This window comes from Argopecten irradians, chromosome 6 (genome assembly GCF_041381155.1).
Source record: "Argopecten irradians isolate NY chromosome 6, Ai_NY, whole genome shotgun sequence".
NCBI lineage: Eukaryota > Metazoa > Mollusca > Bivalvia > Pectinida > Pectinidae > Argopecten > Argopecten irradians.
In genome coordinates this window covers 44,599,301-44,619,419 of record NC_091139.1, presented here as the reverse complement: position 1 = coordinate 44,619,419, position 20,119 = coordinate 44,599,301, and the positions used below count along the sequence as shown (strand labels likewise).

Sequence of the window (20,119 nt, the reverse complement as noted above, 5' to 3'; positions counted from 1 at the left end):
ATACACCCTCTGTAACCCAGGTCTTATATACACCATGTTGTCACACTGGATTACCGAGTATGGCTTACACACCATATAAGATACATCCTCTGTAACCCAGGGGATAATAGATTTTTGACACTTGGTTACTGAGTATGACTTACATAGAAAACCATATAAATTATATTGCTACATTATTCTCACACCAGTTCTATGAAAACTCTGAGATTCCTACATATAGTTTTACAATTTGTCCAGAAAAAATTCAAAGTAGTAGGGTAAAGTGATCGTAAGTCGGACACCCTTTGTGTTCAGAACAGCAGTACGTCGAGATATGAAGACCACTATTAATCTAATGGGTACCGTCCGAGAGAGCACACTTTCTGCATCATATTTCCATTTCGATACTCTCGTTTTTTACCTTACAATACAATACAGAGCAAATAAAGTACCTAACCTGCAATTCGATCGAGAGTCGGACGCATTTGACTATGAGTCGGACAGTCCAGATTGCTTTGATATTACGTCGGACAATCGGATTAAGTTAACATTTTATACAATTCTGAATCAAAAATATTAGTCATTTATCATTAAATAAGAAATTTGTTGTTCATATTACTTTCGGTAATTGACATATCGCCAGTTGTCAAGCAAACTGCACATGACTAAAAATGCATTTTGTATTGTGTATGCTACAACATTACATTTGCTCCGACATTGAATAGATACACGTGCGTTTGCGGGCACGAGATGTGGCTATATACTTCACTTTAAAATGTTTCCACCTTACATACAGTGTATCTCTGGGAAATCAATAAATATAGCTTGTATAACAAATGAGCCTGACGAAATAGTTGTAGATATTTCATGGACTGAAAAACGATAGAAACTGCGGTCAATTTTAATAGGGGAATGTATATTGGTTTTGTTTCATACAATGCTTGAAATTGGGTTGTTATATGTTTTAACATAACATGTTTCTTGAAAGTATATTCAGTTATTTCTAAGATTCCAGGGAAAAATTATCGATGTTAGTAAAAGTTTAGAACATGACGTAATAAACCACGAAAGGGATCTGCAGTTCAAACGCGCTATGTATCGATGTTACGTGGTCAGACGTGGCGAGCACACTGGCCTTATCATTAAACAACTACATGTATTTGCCTAATCTGAGTTTGTGTTTTATCGTGGTTGCATAAGTTGAATAAGGAGAAATACCTGTCGCTCTAAACCCATTCTGAAATACACTGTACATTTTTTGATGCTAGGAGACTTTGTCCTTTGCAAAGCACAAACATTTTCAGGAATTGACGATTGCCAATAGCAACTCCGGTGTTCCTAATAAACACATGCAGAACCTGCTCCAATTACTTTAAAAAGAATTGAAAACTATACAACCAAAAGTGCTGTGTCCAAATTCCAGGATGGCTGGATGGACAACATCCTTTTCCCGCGCTAATCATGAGTCATGGCCATCCCAAATTAAAGTTTCTGTGTCTACATTGTAGCTTGTGTTGCCGATATTTTAGATAAATGATTCAGAGAATGAGTTTTGATATATATACCATTGATATGTCAGAGAAAATTGTCTATTTGATGGACAAGTAAAAATATTCGTGTATTGCGTACTCGATATCACTTCTTTGCTTTACAAAGTACATTATGTAACTGTACAATCAACAGGATGGCACCAATAAAATATGAGAAATCTTGTTGTATATATATATTTAAAATTTATTCATTGGGCTACACACGTTTTTCTACTAAAATGTGCGCTGCCATACATCCTGATTAAAAATTAAAGAAGAATACCAATGGTGACCTGAAAGGAAACTTAAAAGACTGATTAGAAAATAAAAAATAGATAAGAAATATTTATAAAAAAAATAAGGGATGAAAGTTTCAAACTTATATGATGAAAAAAGGGTAATTACAGCACCTCTTTATGTCTATATATCACATATATTCACTGGTATAATGTTAAAATTCACTGTCCGACTTATGATCGTTTTGGACATTTTTGGTGTCCGACTCAAGATCAAATCACGTTTGCGACTTTGAACCAAATTATCAGATAAAATGCTGTGTCTATCGGCAAATTGAAGATAATTCTGCATTTGTTTTACACAAATCTTACAGCTAAACTTCAGCTTTAAGTTGCATGCCGTAATAATCAAAAGAAATGACTTCTCATATCAGTTTGAAATCACAAAACTTTACCCGCTCTCACAGTGAAATGTACCGCTTTTGCTACTATTCGCGATCGGACTTGGCAAAATATGTAAACGAGAAAGTTATCAACGGGAGACAACTCTAGAAAGTCAATACTTCATTTAGCATGTAGACAGCGTTTTTTTGTAACGTGGTAACCGGAATAAGGGCGGTAAGACGTGTTAAAAATGTCCGACTCTAGATCGTGTCCGACTTAAGATCACTCTACCCTAGTACATGTATGATATAATGATAAATGTTAAAAAGAATAACAGTGATTGCATGCAAACAGTATAATGTTCAGAAAAAGGAGTATCTTGATTAAATACATAATATTTTATTCAAATAACCGGAGGTCATGTAAAAGTCTATGCAAATACACGGAGTTGAAAAACAAAGATAAAGAAGGAAAAAATCGGGACCGCAGAATTTTATGCAAATAACCGAAATATTCAAATAACTGTTATTCGATTATGTGGAGTCCTCTGTACAAACAAACTTACTGAAAAACACACGCATCCATTTATATCAATGCAGACATGATAAATTGAATATCACAATATCTGTTCCACAAAAACATGATGTCTATTCAACAGAGATTTTGCACAAATTCCACAAAATTAAAACGTTACGTGAAGTAAACAATATCATATATGTACCATAAGTGAGTTCTGGCTTTCAGGCCTCTTTGATATAATCTGAAATAATTGGTTTAATAAAAAGCTGTTTCTGTCACTCCAAGTCAAGTTATCTACAGTAAAATTATATGATTAATTGTTAAAATCCGAAACTGTATAATAGTGGTTAAATTTTGGGAGTGGCTTACTTTTCGCTATACAATGTATTGATGTTTTCACTCAAACCCACAAATTTTAAAACACCAGTGAAATATGAGGACACTGATGTACTTAAGAGCAATAAGTTCAAAGAATTTTAGAAATTGGTAAACCTTGAAATGAAACCTCCGCACTTGTATAGGAAACCACAAAATATTGACCCCTCAAAGAGCTATACAGTAACTAGAATGTTTTAAACATAAAAAAACTCACAGTAAAGTAATGAGGGAATGTCAGAAATTAATCGTACATTTTCGATGAGTAAGCAGTACTAACACACAGGCAAGATGATATGTATTATGCAAAATATTCTACATAACAGAAATCAAGCATTGGTATGTGCCAAAACATAATTAAACAAAAATAAAACAATCAATGTCTATGAAAAAATATCCAATAATAAAATATATCACATATGTACTAACAGGAATTTCCACGATCATCTATAATGATAAAGAATATCTGTTTGATTCCGTCACATTGTACAATTCTACAATAATATCATGAGAAGTAAAACATCAAGGTAAAACAACGAACAAGTGATATAATGAGTAATTTTGTAAAGGGAAATACCCGGTAGATATTTGTTTTTAAATTTATGTATCCATTATCAAATATTGAAGAAATTTTCAAAATTCCTAAATTTTGTTTATATAAACTAATTAAATTAATCTGTTCCACCATTACACATGACACATCAATACAGGTCATATGACACACCATAACATGTCACATGACACGTACACTATCATTACATGTCACATGCCACATCATCACTTATGACACACAATTGCATGTCACATGATATACTTCATCATGTGATACAATCATTATGAAAATATTTCAAAAGTACCCTACAAATGTTGAATTTTTACAATAGAATTCTATTAAATTAACAAACAATAGATTGCTAAGTTACAACATTTGACTTATTCTAACAGCTATTCATTGCAGAAAGACGTGTATATCACAGGTAAATGTTACCCAATGTAAGTCAGTTGTAATAACGTCATGTGTATATCAAACAAACTTGATGAATGAAAATGATGACGTGTTTAAGCAGTTTATCATCAATATGAGGACAGAAAAGTTTCTTTTACATAATAAAGAACTTTCAGTCAGTTTTAATAATAAACCAGTAACAAAATCTGCTATACTTCACGGTCGGTAAGTAGAAAAATAAGAATACATCTTGCATTCTGCTGACACCAAAACTGTTAATTTCATTAGAAAACAGCCAACAAGTCAACACTTTTATTGATAACAACTTTTGTTGATTGCAAGTTTTTTGACATTACTCAGCTCCTTGCCTATGAAATATTTAATAGAGTGTATCTATATCAAAACTACTCCCGAGCTATATACATTTTTTTATTTAAATGTGATGTTCTTCCCGCTGGCCAGGATAATACTATAACCTCAGCAAAGTAATAAACAATTCCTTTGTTAAAATGAGGACCGTCAGTGGAATTCAAATCCCAATCAGACCATCAGCAGCTAAATCTTATCTCATATAACACACAGATATATTAAATCAGAAACATTTTGTTGATCCCAGCAAATTTCACACAAATATTAAAACGTCCTTGACTCCAATCCATGGATAACTTGAACGTTACACTATCATTAACTTAATACATAAAGAACATCAAAATAAGAAGGGAGGCAACTCCTGAGCCAGGTTCCAAGTAGTATATTCTGGTGTCTTAAATATGTTTCTGCCATCATCAGTGTACGGCCTACATAGTGTACATGTAGTAGACAATGGAGGTCATGTGACAATAAAAATACATCATAATAATACATAAAGGTTAAACTCTTTCTTAAATATTCACACTTAATATAAAAATAACTTGTCTATGACACATTGACAAGCAAAACTCCCAAACATACACACATTTTTGTCTTTGACACATACAATGTACAATAGTAGCAGGACTTGTATCAGTATATCACTAGCACTTCTGGATTCCATATCCTTGGTCCATACTAATACATCTTAACAGTAACACTTCTGGATTCCATATCCTTGGTCCGTCCTTATACATCTTAACAGCAAAACATCTTGGATCCATATAAAAATGTTTGAGCTACTAAAACTGACAATGAATATTATTCTACACACAACACCTAATTTGTATTGTCAGCTTTAAAGCAATCCATAATAAAGTACAAACAGTCCGGATGGAGTCGGTACACACTGTGGCCACTAGAATATATCCACGTTAGGGAAATCAGGGTTGTGTGTACTGCGTAGACTACTTCGGGCACTGCCAGGACGAATAAGGTCCACAGTACTGCCAGCCAAACTCTCGTCGTCTGTAAACTCGAAGCGTCCATTCATATCCCGGAAACTATTCTGGTCAACATCTGCAGGGAAAAATACCAATACAAGTTTACAGATGGTTAATTGTAAGTTCAAATCTGAAGAGGATGAATGTGGTGTCACATTGCTTAAGGTCACGTCAACAATAGGATGACCTCCCTTCTGTAAGGCGTGTATACATGTACTGTTTATAATGAGTGTTTTAGGAGACTGCAGTATGTTTGTGTTGTGGTTACTTGTAGTCGGAGTGTGTCTGTGTTTTAGGAGACTGCAGTATGTGTGTGTTGTGGCTACTTGTAGTCGGTGTGTGTCTGTGTTTTGGGAGACTGCAGTATGTGTGTGGTGTGGTTCGATCCTTGTGGTGAGTGTATATTTTGTCTCAGGAGATTGTAGTATGTTTGTTTTGTGGTTCGATCCTTGTGGTGAGTGTGTATTTTGTCTCAGGAGATTGTAGTATGTTGGTTTTGTGGCTCCTTGTGATAGTGATAACCCTCCTTCATATCATAGTCATATCATTCCAACAGGAAAACCAGGCAGACTACTCTAGTTTACAAATGACACATTTGCTCTGGATTTACATGTATGTGGTGTAACTCTGTAAGGTAAAATATTACACAGCAGTTTAGTATTTATTGTAGTTTAGAATTCACTTTAGTTTAGAATTCACTGTAGTTTCTCAAATACAAGAGGCCCAGAGGGCCTGTATCGCTCACCTGGTTTTGTTTTTGTTTTTTGTAATTATCACAAAGACTCTTACAATTAGAAAAATTAGTAAAATTGACTCCAAAATTTGTTTAATTTTGAAACACAACCATATAATGATACTATAGATACCATACAAATATGCTATCCAATACAAAGGTTCAGAGAGGAAGTAATTTATATGAAAATAGTAGCCTAATTGACCTTTTTGGCCCCGTGTCTAAGGCCCCAGGGAGTCAGCCCTATACTTTGCCATACCGTTTAATTTTAAATCCGCATCCTATAAGGATTTTACTATTGCATTATGAGTGCTCTTCCATGCTGAGTTGGAGAGAAGAAGTCGTTCATATGATAACATCATTGTTACCATTGCATTATGAGCATAATGCCATGTTTAGTTGCAGAGAAGAAGTCGTTTATATGGAAATAGCCAAATTGACCCCTTTTGACCCCGCCCCTCAGGCCCCCAGGGGGTCAGCCCCATCATTTGTACAATTTTGAATCATCACCCTATAAGGATGCTACCATTGCATTTGGGGTGCTATCCCATGCTTAGTTTCAGAGAAGAAGTCGTTTAAATGGAAATAGCCAAATTGACCCCTTTTGACCCCGCCCCTCAGGCCCCCAGGGGGTCAGCCCCATCATTTGTACAATTTTGAATCATCACCCTATAAGGATGCTACCATTGCATTTTGGGTGCTATCCCATTCTTGGTTTAAGAGAAGAAGTCGTTTAAATGGAAATAGCCAAATTGACCCCTTTTGGCCCCGCCCCTCAGGCCCCTAGAGGGTCAGCCCCATCATTTGTACAATTTTCAGTTAGTAGCCCATAAGGATGCTACCAGTCAAATTTTGTTGAAATCCGACCAGCGGTTATGGAGAAGAAGTCGATTGTTGACGGACGGACGGACGCCGGACGTCTGACGCCGGATGCCATACCATATAAAAAAAGGTTTCCCAGTAACAGGTTTATCACCTTCATGTGTCAACTGTGTTTAGAGGTCCTCTGTTAATCACTTTTAAAGTTTGTATTTTCCCCTTTCATCATTTAATGATCTTCAATTCATATTGATTTGTCAGTAATTAGTAAAGACATCTTAATGTTGTAGGTATATCGTGACCCTTTAATCTGCTGTGGCTTTAGCTTCACATTTTCATATAGTACTAACCTGATATACTTCTATTCCTGCCAGAGATCAGATCTAATGTACTGCCAGCGACGCTTTCATCGTCCATAGTGTCTCCCGACACACCACCAATAGGCATGGTAACCATGGTATCCAAATCTGTAGAGAAAACACAGAAATCCTTGTACTAAATCAGTAAATATTACACACTGCCTATGATATTCAACAAGTACATAATACCTATGATATCTATGAAATGTTTACTCTTGCCTCAATCCAAAACAAACCTTCTTTTCTCTACTGTAAACCAGCTGTCAGTTGTGTGCGATTTACTTTTGCGAATTTCATGATCCAAGTAAATTTTCGAAGGTTTATCTCTGCGAATTACCATCTACATCAGATTTATTGATAGTTATTTTCATTTGCATGATTTTGCAATTCGCGCAATTTAGTCTAAGCAAATTTGTTTTGAAATGAAATTCCTGAAATTCAAAAGCGGTTTACAGTATTCATTGTGTGTCTACATTTAGTCTATTATCTACTGTTTTATCTATTAACAAATACAAAACATGGTCTTCATCTATTGTTTCATCTATAGGCTATCATCTACTGTATTGTTCCATATACAGTATGGTATTTTATCTATTGTTTTATGTATATTATTTCACCTATTGTTTGTTATAATAATTTTATATATATTCATTATCTATTGCTCTGTAGCCTAGTATCTATTGGTTTTTTCTATTGTTCTATCTGTAGTCTATTATCAATTGTTCTATCTGTAGTCTATTATCTATTGTTCTATCAGTAGTCTATTATCTATTGTTCTATCTGAAGTCTATTATCTATTGTTCTATCTGTAGTCTATTATCCATTGTTCTATCTGTAGTCTATTATCTATTGTTCTATCTGTAGTGTATTATCTAATGTTCTATCTGTAGTCTATTGTTCTATCTGTAGTCTATTATCTATATATTGTACTATCTGTAGTCTATTATCTGTAGTGTATTATTATCTAATGTTCTATCTGTAGTCTATTATCTAATGTTCTATCTGTAGTCTATTATCTATTGTTCTATCTGTAGTCTATTATCTAATGTTCTATCTGTAGTCTATTGTTCTATCTGTAGTCTATTATCTATTGTACTATCTGTAGTCTATTATCTGTAGTGTATTATCTAATGTTCTATCTGTAGTCTATTATCTGTAGTTCTATTATCTATTGTTCTATCTGTAGTCTATTATCTATTGTTCTATCTGTAGTCTATTATCTATTGTTCTATCTGTAGTCTATTATCTATTGTTCTATCTGTAGTCTATTATCTATTGTTCTATCTGTAGTCTATTATCTATTGTTCTATCTGTAGTCTATTATCTATTGTTCTATCTGTAGTCTATTATCTATTGTTCTATCTGTAGTCTATTATCTATTGTTCTATCTGTAGTCTATTATCTATTGTTCTATCTGTAGTCTATTATCTATTGTTCTATCTGTAGTCTATTATCTATTGTTCTATCTGTAGTCTATTGTTCTATCTGTAGTCTATTATCTGTAGTCTATTATCTATTGTTCTATCTGTAGTCTATTATCTATTGTTCTATCTGTAGTCTATTATCTATTGTTCTATCTGTAGTCTATTATCTATTGTTCTATCTGTAGTCTATTATCTATTGTTCTATCTGTAGTCTATTATCTGTAGTCTATTATCTATTGTTCTATCTGTAGTCTATTATCTATTGTTCTATCTGTAGTCTATTATCTGTAGTCTATTATCTATTGTTCTATCTGTAGTCTATTATCTATTGTTCTATCTGTAGTCTATTATCTGTTGTCTATTATCTATTGTCTATCTTTATTGTAGTCTATTATCTATTGTTCTATCTGTAGTCTATTATCTATTGTTCTATCTGTAGTCTATTATCTATTTTATCTGTAGTCTATTATCTATTGTTCTATCTGTAGTCTATTATCTATTGTTCTATCTGTAGTCTATTATCTATTGTTCTATCTGTAGTCTATTATCTATTGTTCTATCTGTAGTCTATTATCTATTGTTCTATCTGTAGTCTATTATCTATTGTTCTATCTGTAGTCTATTATCTATTGTTCTATCTGTAGTCTATTGTCTATTGTTCTATCTGTAGTCTTATCTGTAGTCTATTATCTATTGTTCTATCTGTAGTCTATTATCTATTGTTCTATCTGTAGTCTATTATCTATTGTTCTATCTGTAGTCTATTCTATTGTTCTATCTGTAGTCTATTATCTATTGTTCTATCTGTAGTCTATTATCTATTGTTCTATCTGTAGTCTATTATCTATTGTTCTATCTGTAGTCTATTATCTATATGTTCTATCTGTAGTCTATTATCTATTTCTATTGTTCTATCTGTAGTCTATTATCTATTGTTCTATCTGTAGTCTATTATCTATTGTTCTATCTGTAGTCTATTATCTATTGTTCTATCTGTAGTCTATTATCTATTGTTCTATCTGTAGTCTATTATCTATTGTTCTATCTGTAGTCTATTATCTATTGTTCTATCTGTAGTCTATTATCTATTGTTCTATCTGTAGTCTATTATCTATTGTTCTATCTGTAGTCTATTATCTGTAGTCTATTATCTATTGTTCTATCTGTAGTCTATTATCTATTGTTCTATCTGTAGTCTATTTATCTATTGTTCTATCTGTAGTCTATTATCTATTGTTCTATCTGTAGTCTATTATCTATTGTTCTATCTGTAGTCTATTATCTATTGTTCTATCTGTAGTCTATTATCTATTGTTCTATCTGTAGTCTATTATCTATTGTTCTATCTGTAGTCTATTATCTATTGTTCTATCTGTAGTCTATTATCTATTGTTCTATCTGTAGTCTATTATCTATTGTTCTATCTGTAGTCTATTATCTATTGTTCTATCTGTAGTCTATTATCTATTGTTCTATCTGTAGTCTATTATCTGTAGTCTATTATCTATTGTTCTATCTGTAGTCTATTATCTATTGTTCTATCTGTAGTCTATTATCTATTGTTCTATCTGTAGTCTATTATCTATTGTTCTATCTGTAGTCTATTATCTATTGTTCTATCTGTAGTCTATTATCTATTGTTCTATCTGTAGTCTATTATCTATTGTTTTATCTGTAGTCTATTATCTATTGTTCTATCTGTAGTCTATTATCTGTTGTCTATTCTATTGTTCTATCTGTAGTCTATTATCTATTGTTCTATCTGTAGTCTATTATCTATTGTTCTATCTGTAGTCTATTATCTATTGTTCTATCTGTAGTCTATTATCTATTGTTCTATCTGTAGTCTATTATCTATTGTTCTATCTGTAGTCTATTATCTATCGTTCTATCTGTAGTCTATTATCTATTGTTCTATCTGTAGTCTATTATCTATTGTTCTATCTGTAGTCTATTATCTATTGTTCTATCTGTAGTCTATTATCTGTAGTCTATTATCTATTGTTCTATCTGTAGTCTATTATCTATTGTTCTTCTAGTCTATCTGTAGTCTATTATCTATTGTTCTATCTGTAGTCTATTATCTATTGTTCTATCTGTAGTCTATTATCTATTGTTCTATCTGTAGTCTATTATCTATTGTTCTATCTGTAGTCTATTATCTATTGTTCTATCTGTAGTCTATTATCTATTGTTCTATCTGTAGTCTATTATCTGTAGTCTATTATCTATAGTTCTATCTGTAGTCTATTATCTATTGTTCTATCTGTAGTCTATTATCTATTGTTATCTATTGTTCTATCTCTGTAGTCTATTATCTATTGTTCTATCTGTAGTCTATTATCTATTGTTCTATCGTAGTCTTTAGTCTATTGTTTATCTATTGTTCTATCTGTAGTCTATTATCTATTGTTCTATCTGTAGTCTATTATCTATTGTTCTATCTGTAGTCTATTATCTATTGTTCTATCTGTAGTCTATTATCTATTGTTCTATCTGTAGTCTATTATCTATTGTTCTATCTGTAGTCTATTATCTATTGTTCTATCTGTAGTCTATTATCTATTGTTCTATCTGTAGTCTATTATCTATTGTTCTATCTGTAGTCTATTATCTATGTTCTATCTGTAGTCTATTATCTATTGTTCTATCTGTAGTCTATTATCTATTGTTCTATCTGTAGTCTATTATCTATTGTTCTATCGTATCTATCTATTGTTCTATCTGTAGTCTATTATCTATTGTTCTATCTGTAGTCTATTATCTATTGTTCTATCTGTAGTCTATTATCTATTGTTCTATCTGTAGTCTATTATCTTGTTCTATCTGTAGTCTATTATCTATTGTTCTATCTGTAGTCTATTATCTATTGTTCTATCTGTAGTCTATTATCTATTGTTCTATCTGTAGTCTATTGTATCTGTAGTCTATCATCTATTGTTCTATCTGTAGTCTATTGTCTATTGTTCTATCTGTAGTCTATTATCTATTGTTCTATCTGTAGTCTATTATCTATTGTTCTATCTGTAGTCTATTATCTATTGTTCTATCTGTAGTCTATTATCTATTGTTCTATCTGTTGTCTATTATCTATTGTTCTATCTGTAGTCTATTATCTATTGTTCTATCTGTAGTCTATTATCTATTGTTCTATCTGTATCTATATCTATTGTTCTATCTGTAGTCTATTATCTATTGTTCTATCTGTAGTCTATTATCTATTGTTCTATCTGTAGTCTATTATCTATTGTTCTATCTGTAGTCTATTATCTATTGTTCTATCTGTAGTCTATATCTATTGTTCTATCTGTAGTCTATTATCTATTGTTCTATCTGTAGTCTATTATCTATTGTTCTATCTGTAGTCTATTATCTATTGTTCTATCTGTAGTCTATTATCTATTGTTCTATCTGTAGTCTATTATCTATTGTTCTATCTGTAGTCTATTATCTATTGTTCTATCTGTAGTCTATTATCTATTGTTCTATCTGTAGTCTATTATCTATTGTTCTATCTGTAGTCTATTATCTATTGTTCTATCTGTAGTCTATCTGTAGTCTATTATCTATTGTTCTATCTGTAGTCTATTATCTTGTTCTATCTGTAGTCTATTATTATTATTGTTCTATCTGTAGTCTATTATCTATTGTTCTATCTGTAGTCTATTATCTATCTATTATCTGTGTCTATCTGTAGTCTATTATCTATTGTTCTATCTGTAGTCTATTATCTATTGTTCTATCTGTAGTCTATTATCTATTGTTCTATCTGTAGTCTATTATCTATTGTTCTATCTGTAGTCTTATTATCTATTGTTCTATCTGTAGTCTATTATCTATTGTTCTATCTGTAGTCTATTATCTATTGTTCTATCTGTAGTCTATTATCTATGTTTATCTGTAGTCTATTATCTATTGTTTATCTGTAGTCTATTATCTATTGTTCTATCTGTAGTCTATTATCTATTGTTCTATCTGTAGTCTATTATCTATTGTTCTATCTGTAGTCTATTATCTATTGTTCTATCTGTAGTCTATTATCTATTGTTCTATCTGTAGTCTATTCTGTAGTCTATTATCTATTGTTCTATCTGTAGTCTATTATCTATTGTTCTATCTGTAGTCTATTATCTATTGTTCTATCTGTAGTCTATTTATCTATCTGTTCTATTATCTGTCTATCTGTAGTCTATTATCTATTGTTCTATCTGTAGTCTATTATCTATTGTTCTATCTGTAGTCTATTATCTATTGTTCTATCTGTAGTCTATTATCTATTGTTCTATCTGTAGTCTATTATCTATTGTTCTATCTTATCTATTATCTATTGTATCTGTCTATTATCTATTGTTCTATCTGTAGTCTATTATCTATTGTTCTATCTGTAGTCTATTATCTATTGTTCTATCTGTAGTCTATTATCTATTGTTCTATCTGTAGTCTATTATCTATTGTTCTATCTGTAGTCTATTATCTATTGTTCTATCTGTAGTCTATTATCTATTGTTCTATCTGTAGTCTATTTCTATTGTTCTATCTGTAGTCTATTATCTATTGTTCTATCTGTAGTCTATTATCTATTGTTCTATCTGTAGTCTATTATCTATTGTTCTATCTGTAGTCTATTATCTATTGTTCTATACTGTAGTCTATTATCTATTGTTCTATCTGTAGTACTATTATCTATTGTTCTATCTGTAGTCTATTATCTATTGTTCTATCTGTAGTCTATTATCTATTGTTCTATCTGTAGTCTATTATCTATTGTTCTATCTGTAGTCTATTATCTATTGTTCTATCTGTAGTCTATTATCTATTGTTCTATCTGTAGTCTATTATCTATTGTTCTATCTGTAGTCTATTATCTATTGTTCTATCTGTAGTCTATTATCTATTGTTCTATCTGTAGTCTATTATCTATTGTTCTATCTGTAGTCTATTGTTCTATCTGTAGTCTATTATCTATTGTTCTATCTGTAGTCTATTATCTATTGTTCTATCTGTAGTCTATTATCTATTGTTCTATCTGTAGTCTATTATCTGTAGTCTATTATCTATTGTTCTATCTGTAGTCTATTATCTATTGTTCTATCTGTAGTCTATTATCTATTGTTCTATCTGTAGTCTATTATCTATTGTTCTATCTGTAGTCTATTATCTATTGTTCTATCTGTAGTCTATTATCTATTGTTCTATCTGTAGTCTATTATCTATTGTTCTATCTGTAGTCTATTATCTATTGTTCTATCTGTAGTCTATTATCTATTGTTCTATCTGTAGTCTATTATCTATTGTTCTATCTGTAGTCTATTATTATTGTTCTATCTGTAGTCTATTATCTATTGTTCTATCTGTAGTCTATTATCTATTGTTATCTATCTGTATCATCTATTATCTATTGTTCTATCTGTAGTCTATTATCTATTGTTCTATCTGTAGTCTATTATCTATTGTTCTATCTGTAGTCTATTATCTATTGTTCTATCTGTAGTCTATTATCTATTGTTCTATCTGTAGTCTATTATCTATTGTTCTATCTGTAGTCTATTATCTGTAGTCTATTATCTATTGTTCTATCTGTAGTCTATTATCTATTGTTCTATCTGTAGTCTATTATCTATTGTTCTATCTGTAGTCTATTATCTGTAGTCTATTATCTATTGTTCTATCTGTAGTCTATTATCTATTGTTCTATCTGTAGTCTATTATCTATTGTTCTATCTGTAGTCTATTATCTATTGTTCTATCTGTAGTCTATTATCTATTGTTCTATCTGTAGTCTATTATCTATTGTTCTATCTGTAGTCTATTATCTATTGTTCTATCTGTAGTCTATTATCTATGTTCTATCTGTAGTCTATTATCTGTAGTTCTATCTAGTCTATTATCTATTGTTCTATCTGTAGTCTATTATCTATTGTTCTATCTGTAGTCTATTATCTATTGTTCTATCTGTAGTCTATTATCTATTGTTCTATCTGTAGTCTATTATCTATTGTTCTATCTGTAGTCTATTATCTATTGTTCTATCTGTAGTCTATTATCTATTGTTCTATCTGTAGTCTATTATCTATTGTTCTATCTGTAGTCTATTATCTATTGTTCTATCTGTAGTCTATTATCTATTGTTCTATCTGTAGTCTATTATCTATTGTTCTATCTGTAGTCTATTATCTATTGTTCTATCTGTAGTCTGAGTCTATTATCTATTGTTCTATCTGTAGTCTATTATCTATTGTTCTATCTGTAGTCTATTATCTATTGTTCTATCTGTAGTCTATTATCTATTGTTCTATCTGTAGTCTATTATCTATTGTTCTATCTGTAGTCTATTATCTATTGTTCTATCTGTAGTCTATTATCTATTGTTCTATCTTATATCTATTGTTATTTATTTGTTCTATCTGTAGTCTATTATCTATTGTTCTATCTGTAGTCTATTATCTATTGTTCTATCTTATCTATTATCTTCTAGTCTATTATCTGTAGTCTATTATCTATTGTTCTATCTGTAGTCTATTATCTATTGTTCTATCTGTAGTCTATTATCTATTGTTCTATCTGTAGTCTATTATCTATTGTTCTATCTGTAGTCTATCTATCTGTTGTTATATCTGTAGTCTATTATCTATTGTTCTATCTGTAGTCTATTATCTATTGTTCTATCTGTAGTCTATTATCTATTGTTCTATCTGTAGTCTATTATCTATTGTTCTATCTGTAGTCTATTATCTATTGTTCTATCTGTAGTCTATTATCTATTGTTCTATCTGTAGTCTATTATCTATTGTTCTATCTGTAGTCTATTATCTATTGTTCTATCTGTAGTCTATTATCTATTGTTCTATCTGTAGTCTATTATCTATTGTTCTATCTGTAGTCTATTATCTATTGTTCTATCTGTAGTCTATTATCTATTGTTCTATCTGTAGTCTATTATCTGTAGTCTATTATCTATTGTTCTATCTGTAGTCTATTATCTATTGTTCTATCTGTAGTCTATTATCTATTGTTCTATCTGTAGTCTATTATCTATTGTTCTATCTGTAGTCTATTATCTATTGTTCTATCTGTAGTCTATTATCTATTGTTCTATCTGTAGTCTATTATCTATTGTTCTATCTGTAGTCTATTATCTATTGTTCTATCTGTAGTCTATTATCTGTAGTCTATTATCTATTGTTCTATCTGTAGTCTATTATCTATTGTTCTATCTGTAGTCTATTATCTATTGTTCTATCTGTAGTCTATTATCTGTAGTCTATTATCTATTGTTCTATCTGTAGTCTATTATCTATTGTTCTATCTGTATCTATCTTGTAGTCTATTATCTATTGTTCTATCTGTAGTCTATTATCTATTGTTCTATCTGTAGTCTATTATCTATTGTTCTATCTGTAGTCTATTATCTATTGTTCTATCTGTAGTCTATTATCTATCTATCTGTAGTCTATTATCTATTGTTCTATCTGTAGTCTATTATCTATTATTTTATCTGTAGTCTATTATCTTTATTTTACTATTCTGTAGTCTATTATCTATTGTATCTATCTATCTATCTATATCTATTGTTCTATCTGTAGTCTATTATCTATTGTTCTATCTGTAGTCTATTATCTATTGTTCTATCTGTAGTCTATTATCTATTGTTCTATCTGTAGTCTATTATCTATTGTTCTATCTGTAGTCTATTATCTATTGTTCTATCTGTAGTCTATTATCTATTGTTCTATCTGTAGTCTATTATCTATTGTTCTATCTGTAGTCTATTATCTATTGTTCTATCTGTAGTCTATTATCTATTGTTCTATCTGTAGTCTATTATCTATTGTTCTATCTGTAGTCTATTATCTATTGTTCTATCTGTAGTCTATTATCTATTGTTCTATCTGTAGTCTATTATCTATTGTTCTATCTGTAGTCTATTATCTATTGTTCTATCTGTAGTCTATTACAGTTACTATTATGTTCTATCTGTAGTCTATTATCTATTGTTCTATCTGTAGTCTATTATCTATTGTTCTATCTGTAGTCTATTATCTGTAGTCTATTATCTATTGTTCTATCTGTAGTCTATTATCTATTGTTCTATCTGTAGTCTATTATCTATTGTTCTATCTGTAGTCTATTATCTATTGTTCTATCTGTAGTCTATTATCTGTAGTCTATTATCTATTGTTCTATCTGTAGTCTATTATCTATTGTTCTATCTGTAGTCTATTATCTATTGTTCTATCTGTAGTCTATTATCTATTGTTCTATCTGTAGTCTATTATCTGTAGTCTATTATCTATTGTTCTATCTGTAGTCTATTATCTATTGTTCTATCTGTAGTCTATTATCTATTGTTCTATCTGTAGTCTATTATCTATTGTTCTATCTGTAGTCTATTATCTATTGTTCTATCTGTAGTCTATTATCTATTGTTCTATCTGTAGTCTATTATCTATTGTTCTATCTGTAGTCTATTATCTATTGTTCTATCTGTAGTCTATTATCTATTGTTCTATCTGTAGTCTATTATCTATTGTTCTATCTGTAGTCTATTATCTATTGTTCTATCTGTAGTCTATTATCTATTGTTCTATCTGTAGTCTATTATCTATTGTTTTATGTAGTCTATTATCTATTGTTCTATCTGTAGTCTATTATCTATAGTTTTCTTTACCATTCTATCTACTATTAAATCTATTGCCTTGTCTATTGTTGTAACATACCTTTTTCTGGTAAACTTTTGTCTGGTTCATCATCCAACAAGTCTGTCTGTAGCTTGGCAAAGTTAATGAACACCTAATAAAAGGAAAAAAGTCCATTTAAAAAATGAAATTAAAACTACTACTGTAACTTGACACACCAAAAAATTATGAGGTACAGTCACTTTCTGTTGTATTCTTGAACTCTTTCTGTACTTTGTATTGTTTCTGGATTCCATACCGGAAGTAGTTATAAGTCTCGACCCTGGAAGTTTTTGTGAAAATGCCGGACAAAATGTCCAGTTGTTGTTTGCTAATTTATTTCATTTAAACATGCTAAGGTTAGTGCAATCAATTATAGTTCATATCATTTTACTTAAATATTCTCATGAATGATTTCAAGCCAGTGTCAAGATTTTACTGTGGTATTGCTATCTGAAGCTAAGATAGAACAGACCACCATTTTGTTTAGGATGATAACTTCTGTTTGATTTATCTTGTTCCTCTACTATTTAAACGATATACATCATCAAAATTGATATTTATTTAGCACCCAGAAAGTTTGTTTCAAATTTAAACTTAAACTTATACAGAGCAAAAACACAAAATCTATTAACAGATATGCATATTTGACATCAACACCAGGAGACTGAACTCTCCATGGTAACATACCTGGTCCATTGTTGTTTGAGATACAGAATAATCCTCGATTTTGAGAGCACGTTTAACTCCCTCGATCTGTTTGAAGAGGGCGGAGAGCTTGACATCACTCTTGAGCTGGTATTGTACCATGTTATAATGCTTCTCCTTCAGCTCAGCTCCTTCAAATTGATGGGTGATGAAGTTATGTACCGCTTTAAGGTTAGGTCGCTCTCCCGCCACACGGAAAATCACAGTGTATCCCTCTCCAAACCTGTACAGTAAGGAACAAGAATTTCTCAACCACTTACAGCAAGTAATACAGAAATATTCACTTACAGATTTAAAATCATAGATGAATCTTCAATGATACGTTTTCCAAGAAAAAATGTTTTCCAAAATTTTGAACATTCTGTAACTCTTTTATTAGTCTGAATATTCTTTAATTTTGAACTTATTATGTGATCAGTAAGGAAAGAAAAGAAAGATAAAGATATTCTTTACTACCTACTAAAGCCTGACTTAGAGCGTACACAAGACTTACCTATTTTTGAGATGTTGAGTACTACCCATACACATAAACCTTCCATTGACCATGATTCCCAGACGACTACAGAGAGCCTCGCACTCCTCCATACTGTAACATACAAAATATAGGTAAGGAAAACATCGAAACAAAAGTGCAGACCTATGTCAAAACTTATGTTTTTCCCCTATTTAACTTATATGAAAAATTTTGACTTAAGTCAGTTTTTTACTTTTTTTCGAGAAATCTGGGCCAGCCCAAGATCATGGTGATTTACAAAACACACAGTTGATTTCCTCTTTAGTATTTATTGTCCCTTCTTAGTCTTAGGTTTAGACTAAACCAATCACAGATGACGTTACAAAAAGTTACGTAATTTTTTATTGGCTTAGCAAAAACCCTAGTGTAAGACAGCTTCATGATCTTAAGGCTGTTCCTTGACTAGTTGTGTGTCAGAACCATCGTCAGGATTCCACTGAAATATGTGTGAAGCCTATTAGTTGTAATAACTGTACCCTTACCTGTGTGAGGTGAGTATGACAGATCGACCGTCCTTAACAATGGCGTTTATACAATTCCACAAAAACCTTCTGGCCCGAGGATCCATCCCTGTTGTCGGCTCATCCTGAATAAAAGTAAGGAATCAAACTGTTATGAAAATCTTATTAAAAAATTCAGCAAATCTTAACACAAGAAATGTAAGCTATTGATCCATGATACAGGTGTAGATAAAAGGTAAATATTTAAGTCACAGTGACCTACTTTTGTGGCATGATCCTTTGCCTGCAGATTTATGTGAGACCATATCGCAAGTAGGTGAAGTGAAGGTTCTAAATATGAAGTTATAGTAACAAGAGATTAAGATAGAGTCAAGTTCTTTTCTTTAATGTAAATCAAATATCAAATGGTCACATGCTAAGAGGGGTTTCCAATGATAAGAGTTCAGTGTAGACAGTTTGTGTCGTTAGAGAGTTATAATAAATACTTACCAGGAATATAATTGAGGGGTTTCCAATAAGAGAGATGGCTGTGGACAGCTTGCGTTTATTTCCTCCCGAGTACCCCTCTGACAGTTTATCAGCGTACTGAGTTAGGTTCAGTCTCCTCACGGCCCACTCTGCAACCTGTAGGCAGATTGAAACAGCTTGTAAGTTTTCATTATACAATGTACGATTATCACAACTTAAATTTCTTTTCATCCTTTATTATATAGTCATGAAAAGTATCACTTAAATATCCCCAGATTAAAGTGTGAAGTTTATACACTAATGGATACCTTCAGAAAAACACAACAAAAGATAAACCACGGTAAAACTCCCATTCAGTATTTATCATCATCACTGTGGAAAACTGTATTTATATAAAATGATAAAATTAGTTAAAAGCGATCATATCTAACAAATAAACCAAACTAGTTTCCATGGAAATCTATATCACTTTGTTGTTTTACCTCTTTGATATCCTTTTCTGGGACGCCACGAAGTCTGGCGTAAAACGAGAGTATTTCCCTTCCAGTGAGGAGATTATCAAAGGCATCGAACTGTGGACAGTAGCCAATACTTCTGTGTACACTGACCATGTCAGTCAGGATACTGTAAATACAAAC

The 20,119-nt window shown here is 31.2% G+C and overlaps 1 protein-coding gene across 1 annotated transcript in view; it reads right to left on the bottom strand.

Moving 5' to 3' along the window:
- Positions 1 to 2,505: 2,505 nt before the first annotated feature.
- Positions 2,506 to 20,119, bottom strand: part of LOC138326549 (phospholipid-transporting ATPase ABCA1-like) — an 87,200-nt gene continuing 69,586 nt past the window's right edge. Inside the window, exons 40-47 of the mRNA XM_069272645.1 lie at positions 19,964 to 20,105; positions 19,503 to 19,637; positions 19,035 to 19,138; positions 18,532 to 18,624; positions 18,021 to 18,261; positions 17,373 to 17,445; positions 7,223 to 7,339; positions 2,506 to 5,396 (exon numbers count right to left, since the gene is read on the bottom strand). Coding sequence (XP_069128746.1) covers positions 5,236 to 5,396; positions 7,223 to 7,339; positions 17,373 to 17,445; positions 18,021 to 18,261; positions 18,532 to 18,624; positions 19,035 to 19,138; positions 19,503 to 19,637; positions 19,964 to 20,105 — 1,066 coding nt within the window. The 3' untranslated portion in view covers positions 2,506 to 5,235. The remainder of the gene's footprint in view (positions 5,397 to 7,222; positions 7,340 to 17,372; positions 17,446 to 18,020; positions 18,262 to 18,531; positions 18,625 to 19,034; positions 19,139 to 19,502; positions 19,638 to 19,963; positions 20,106 to 20,119) is intronic.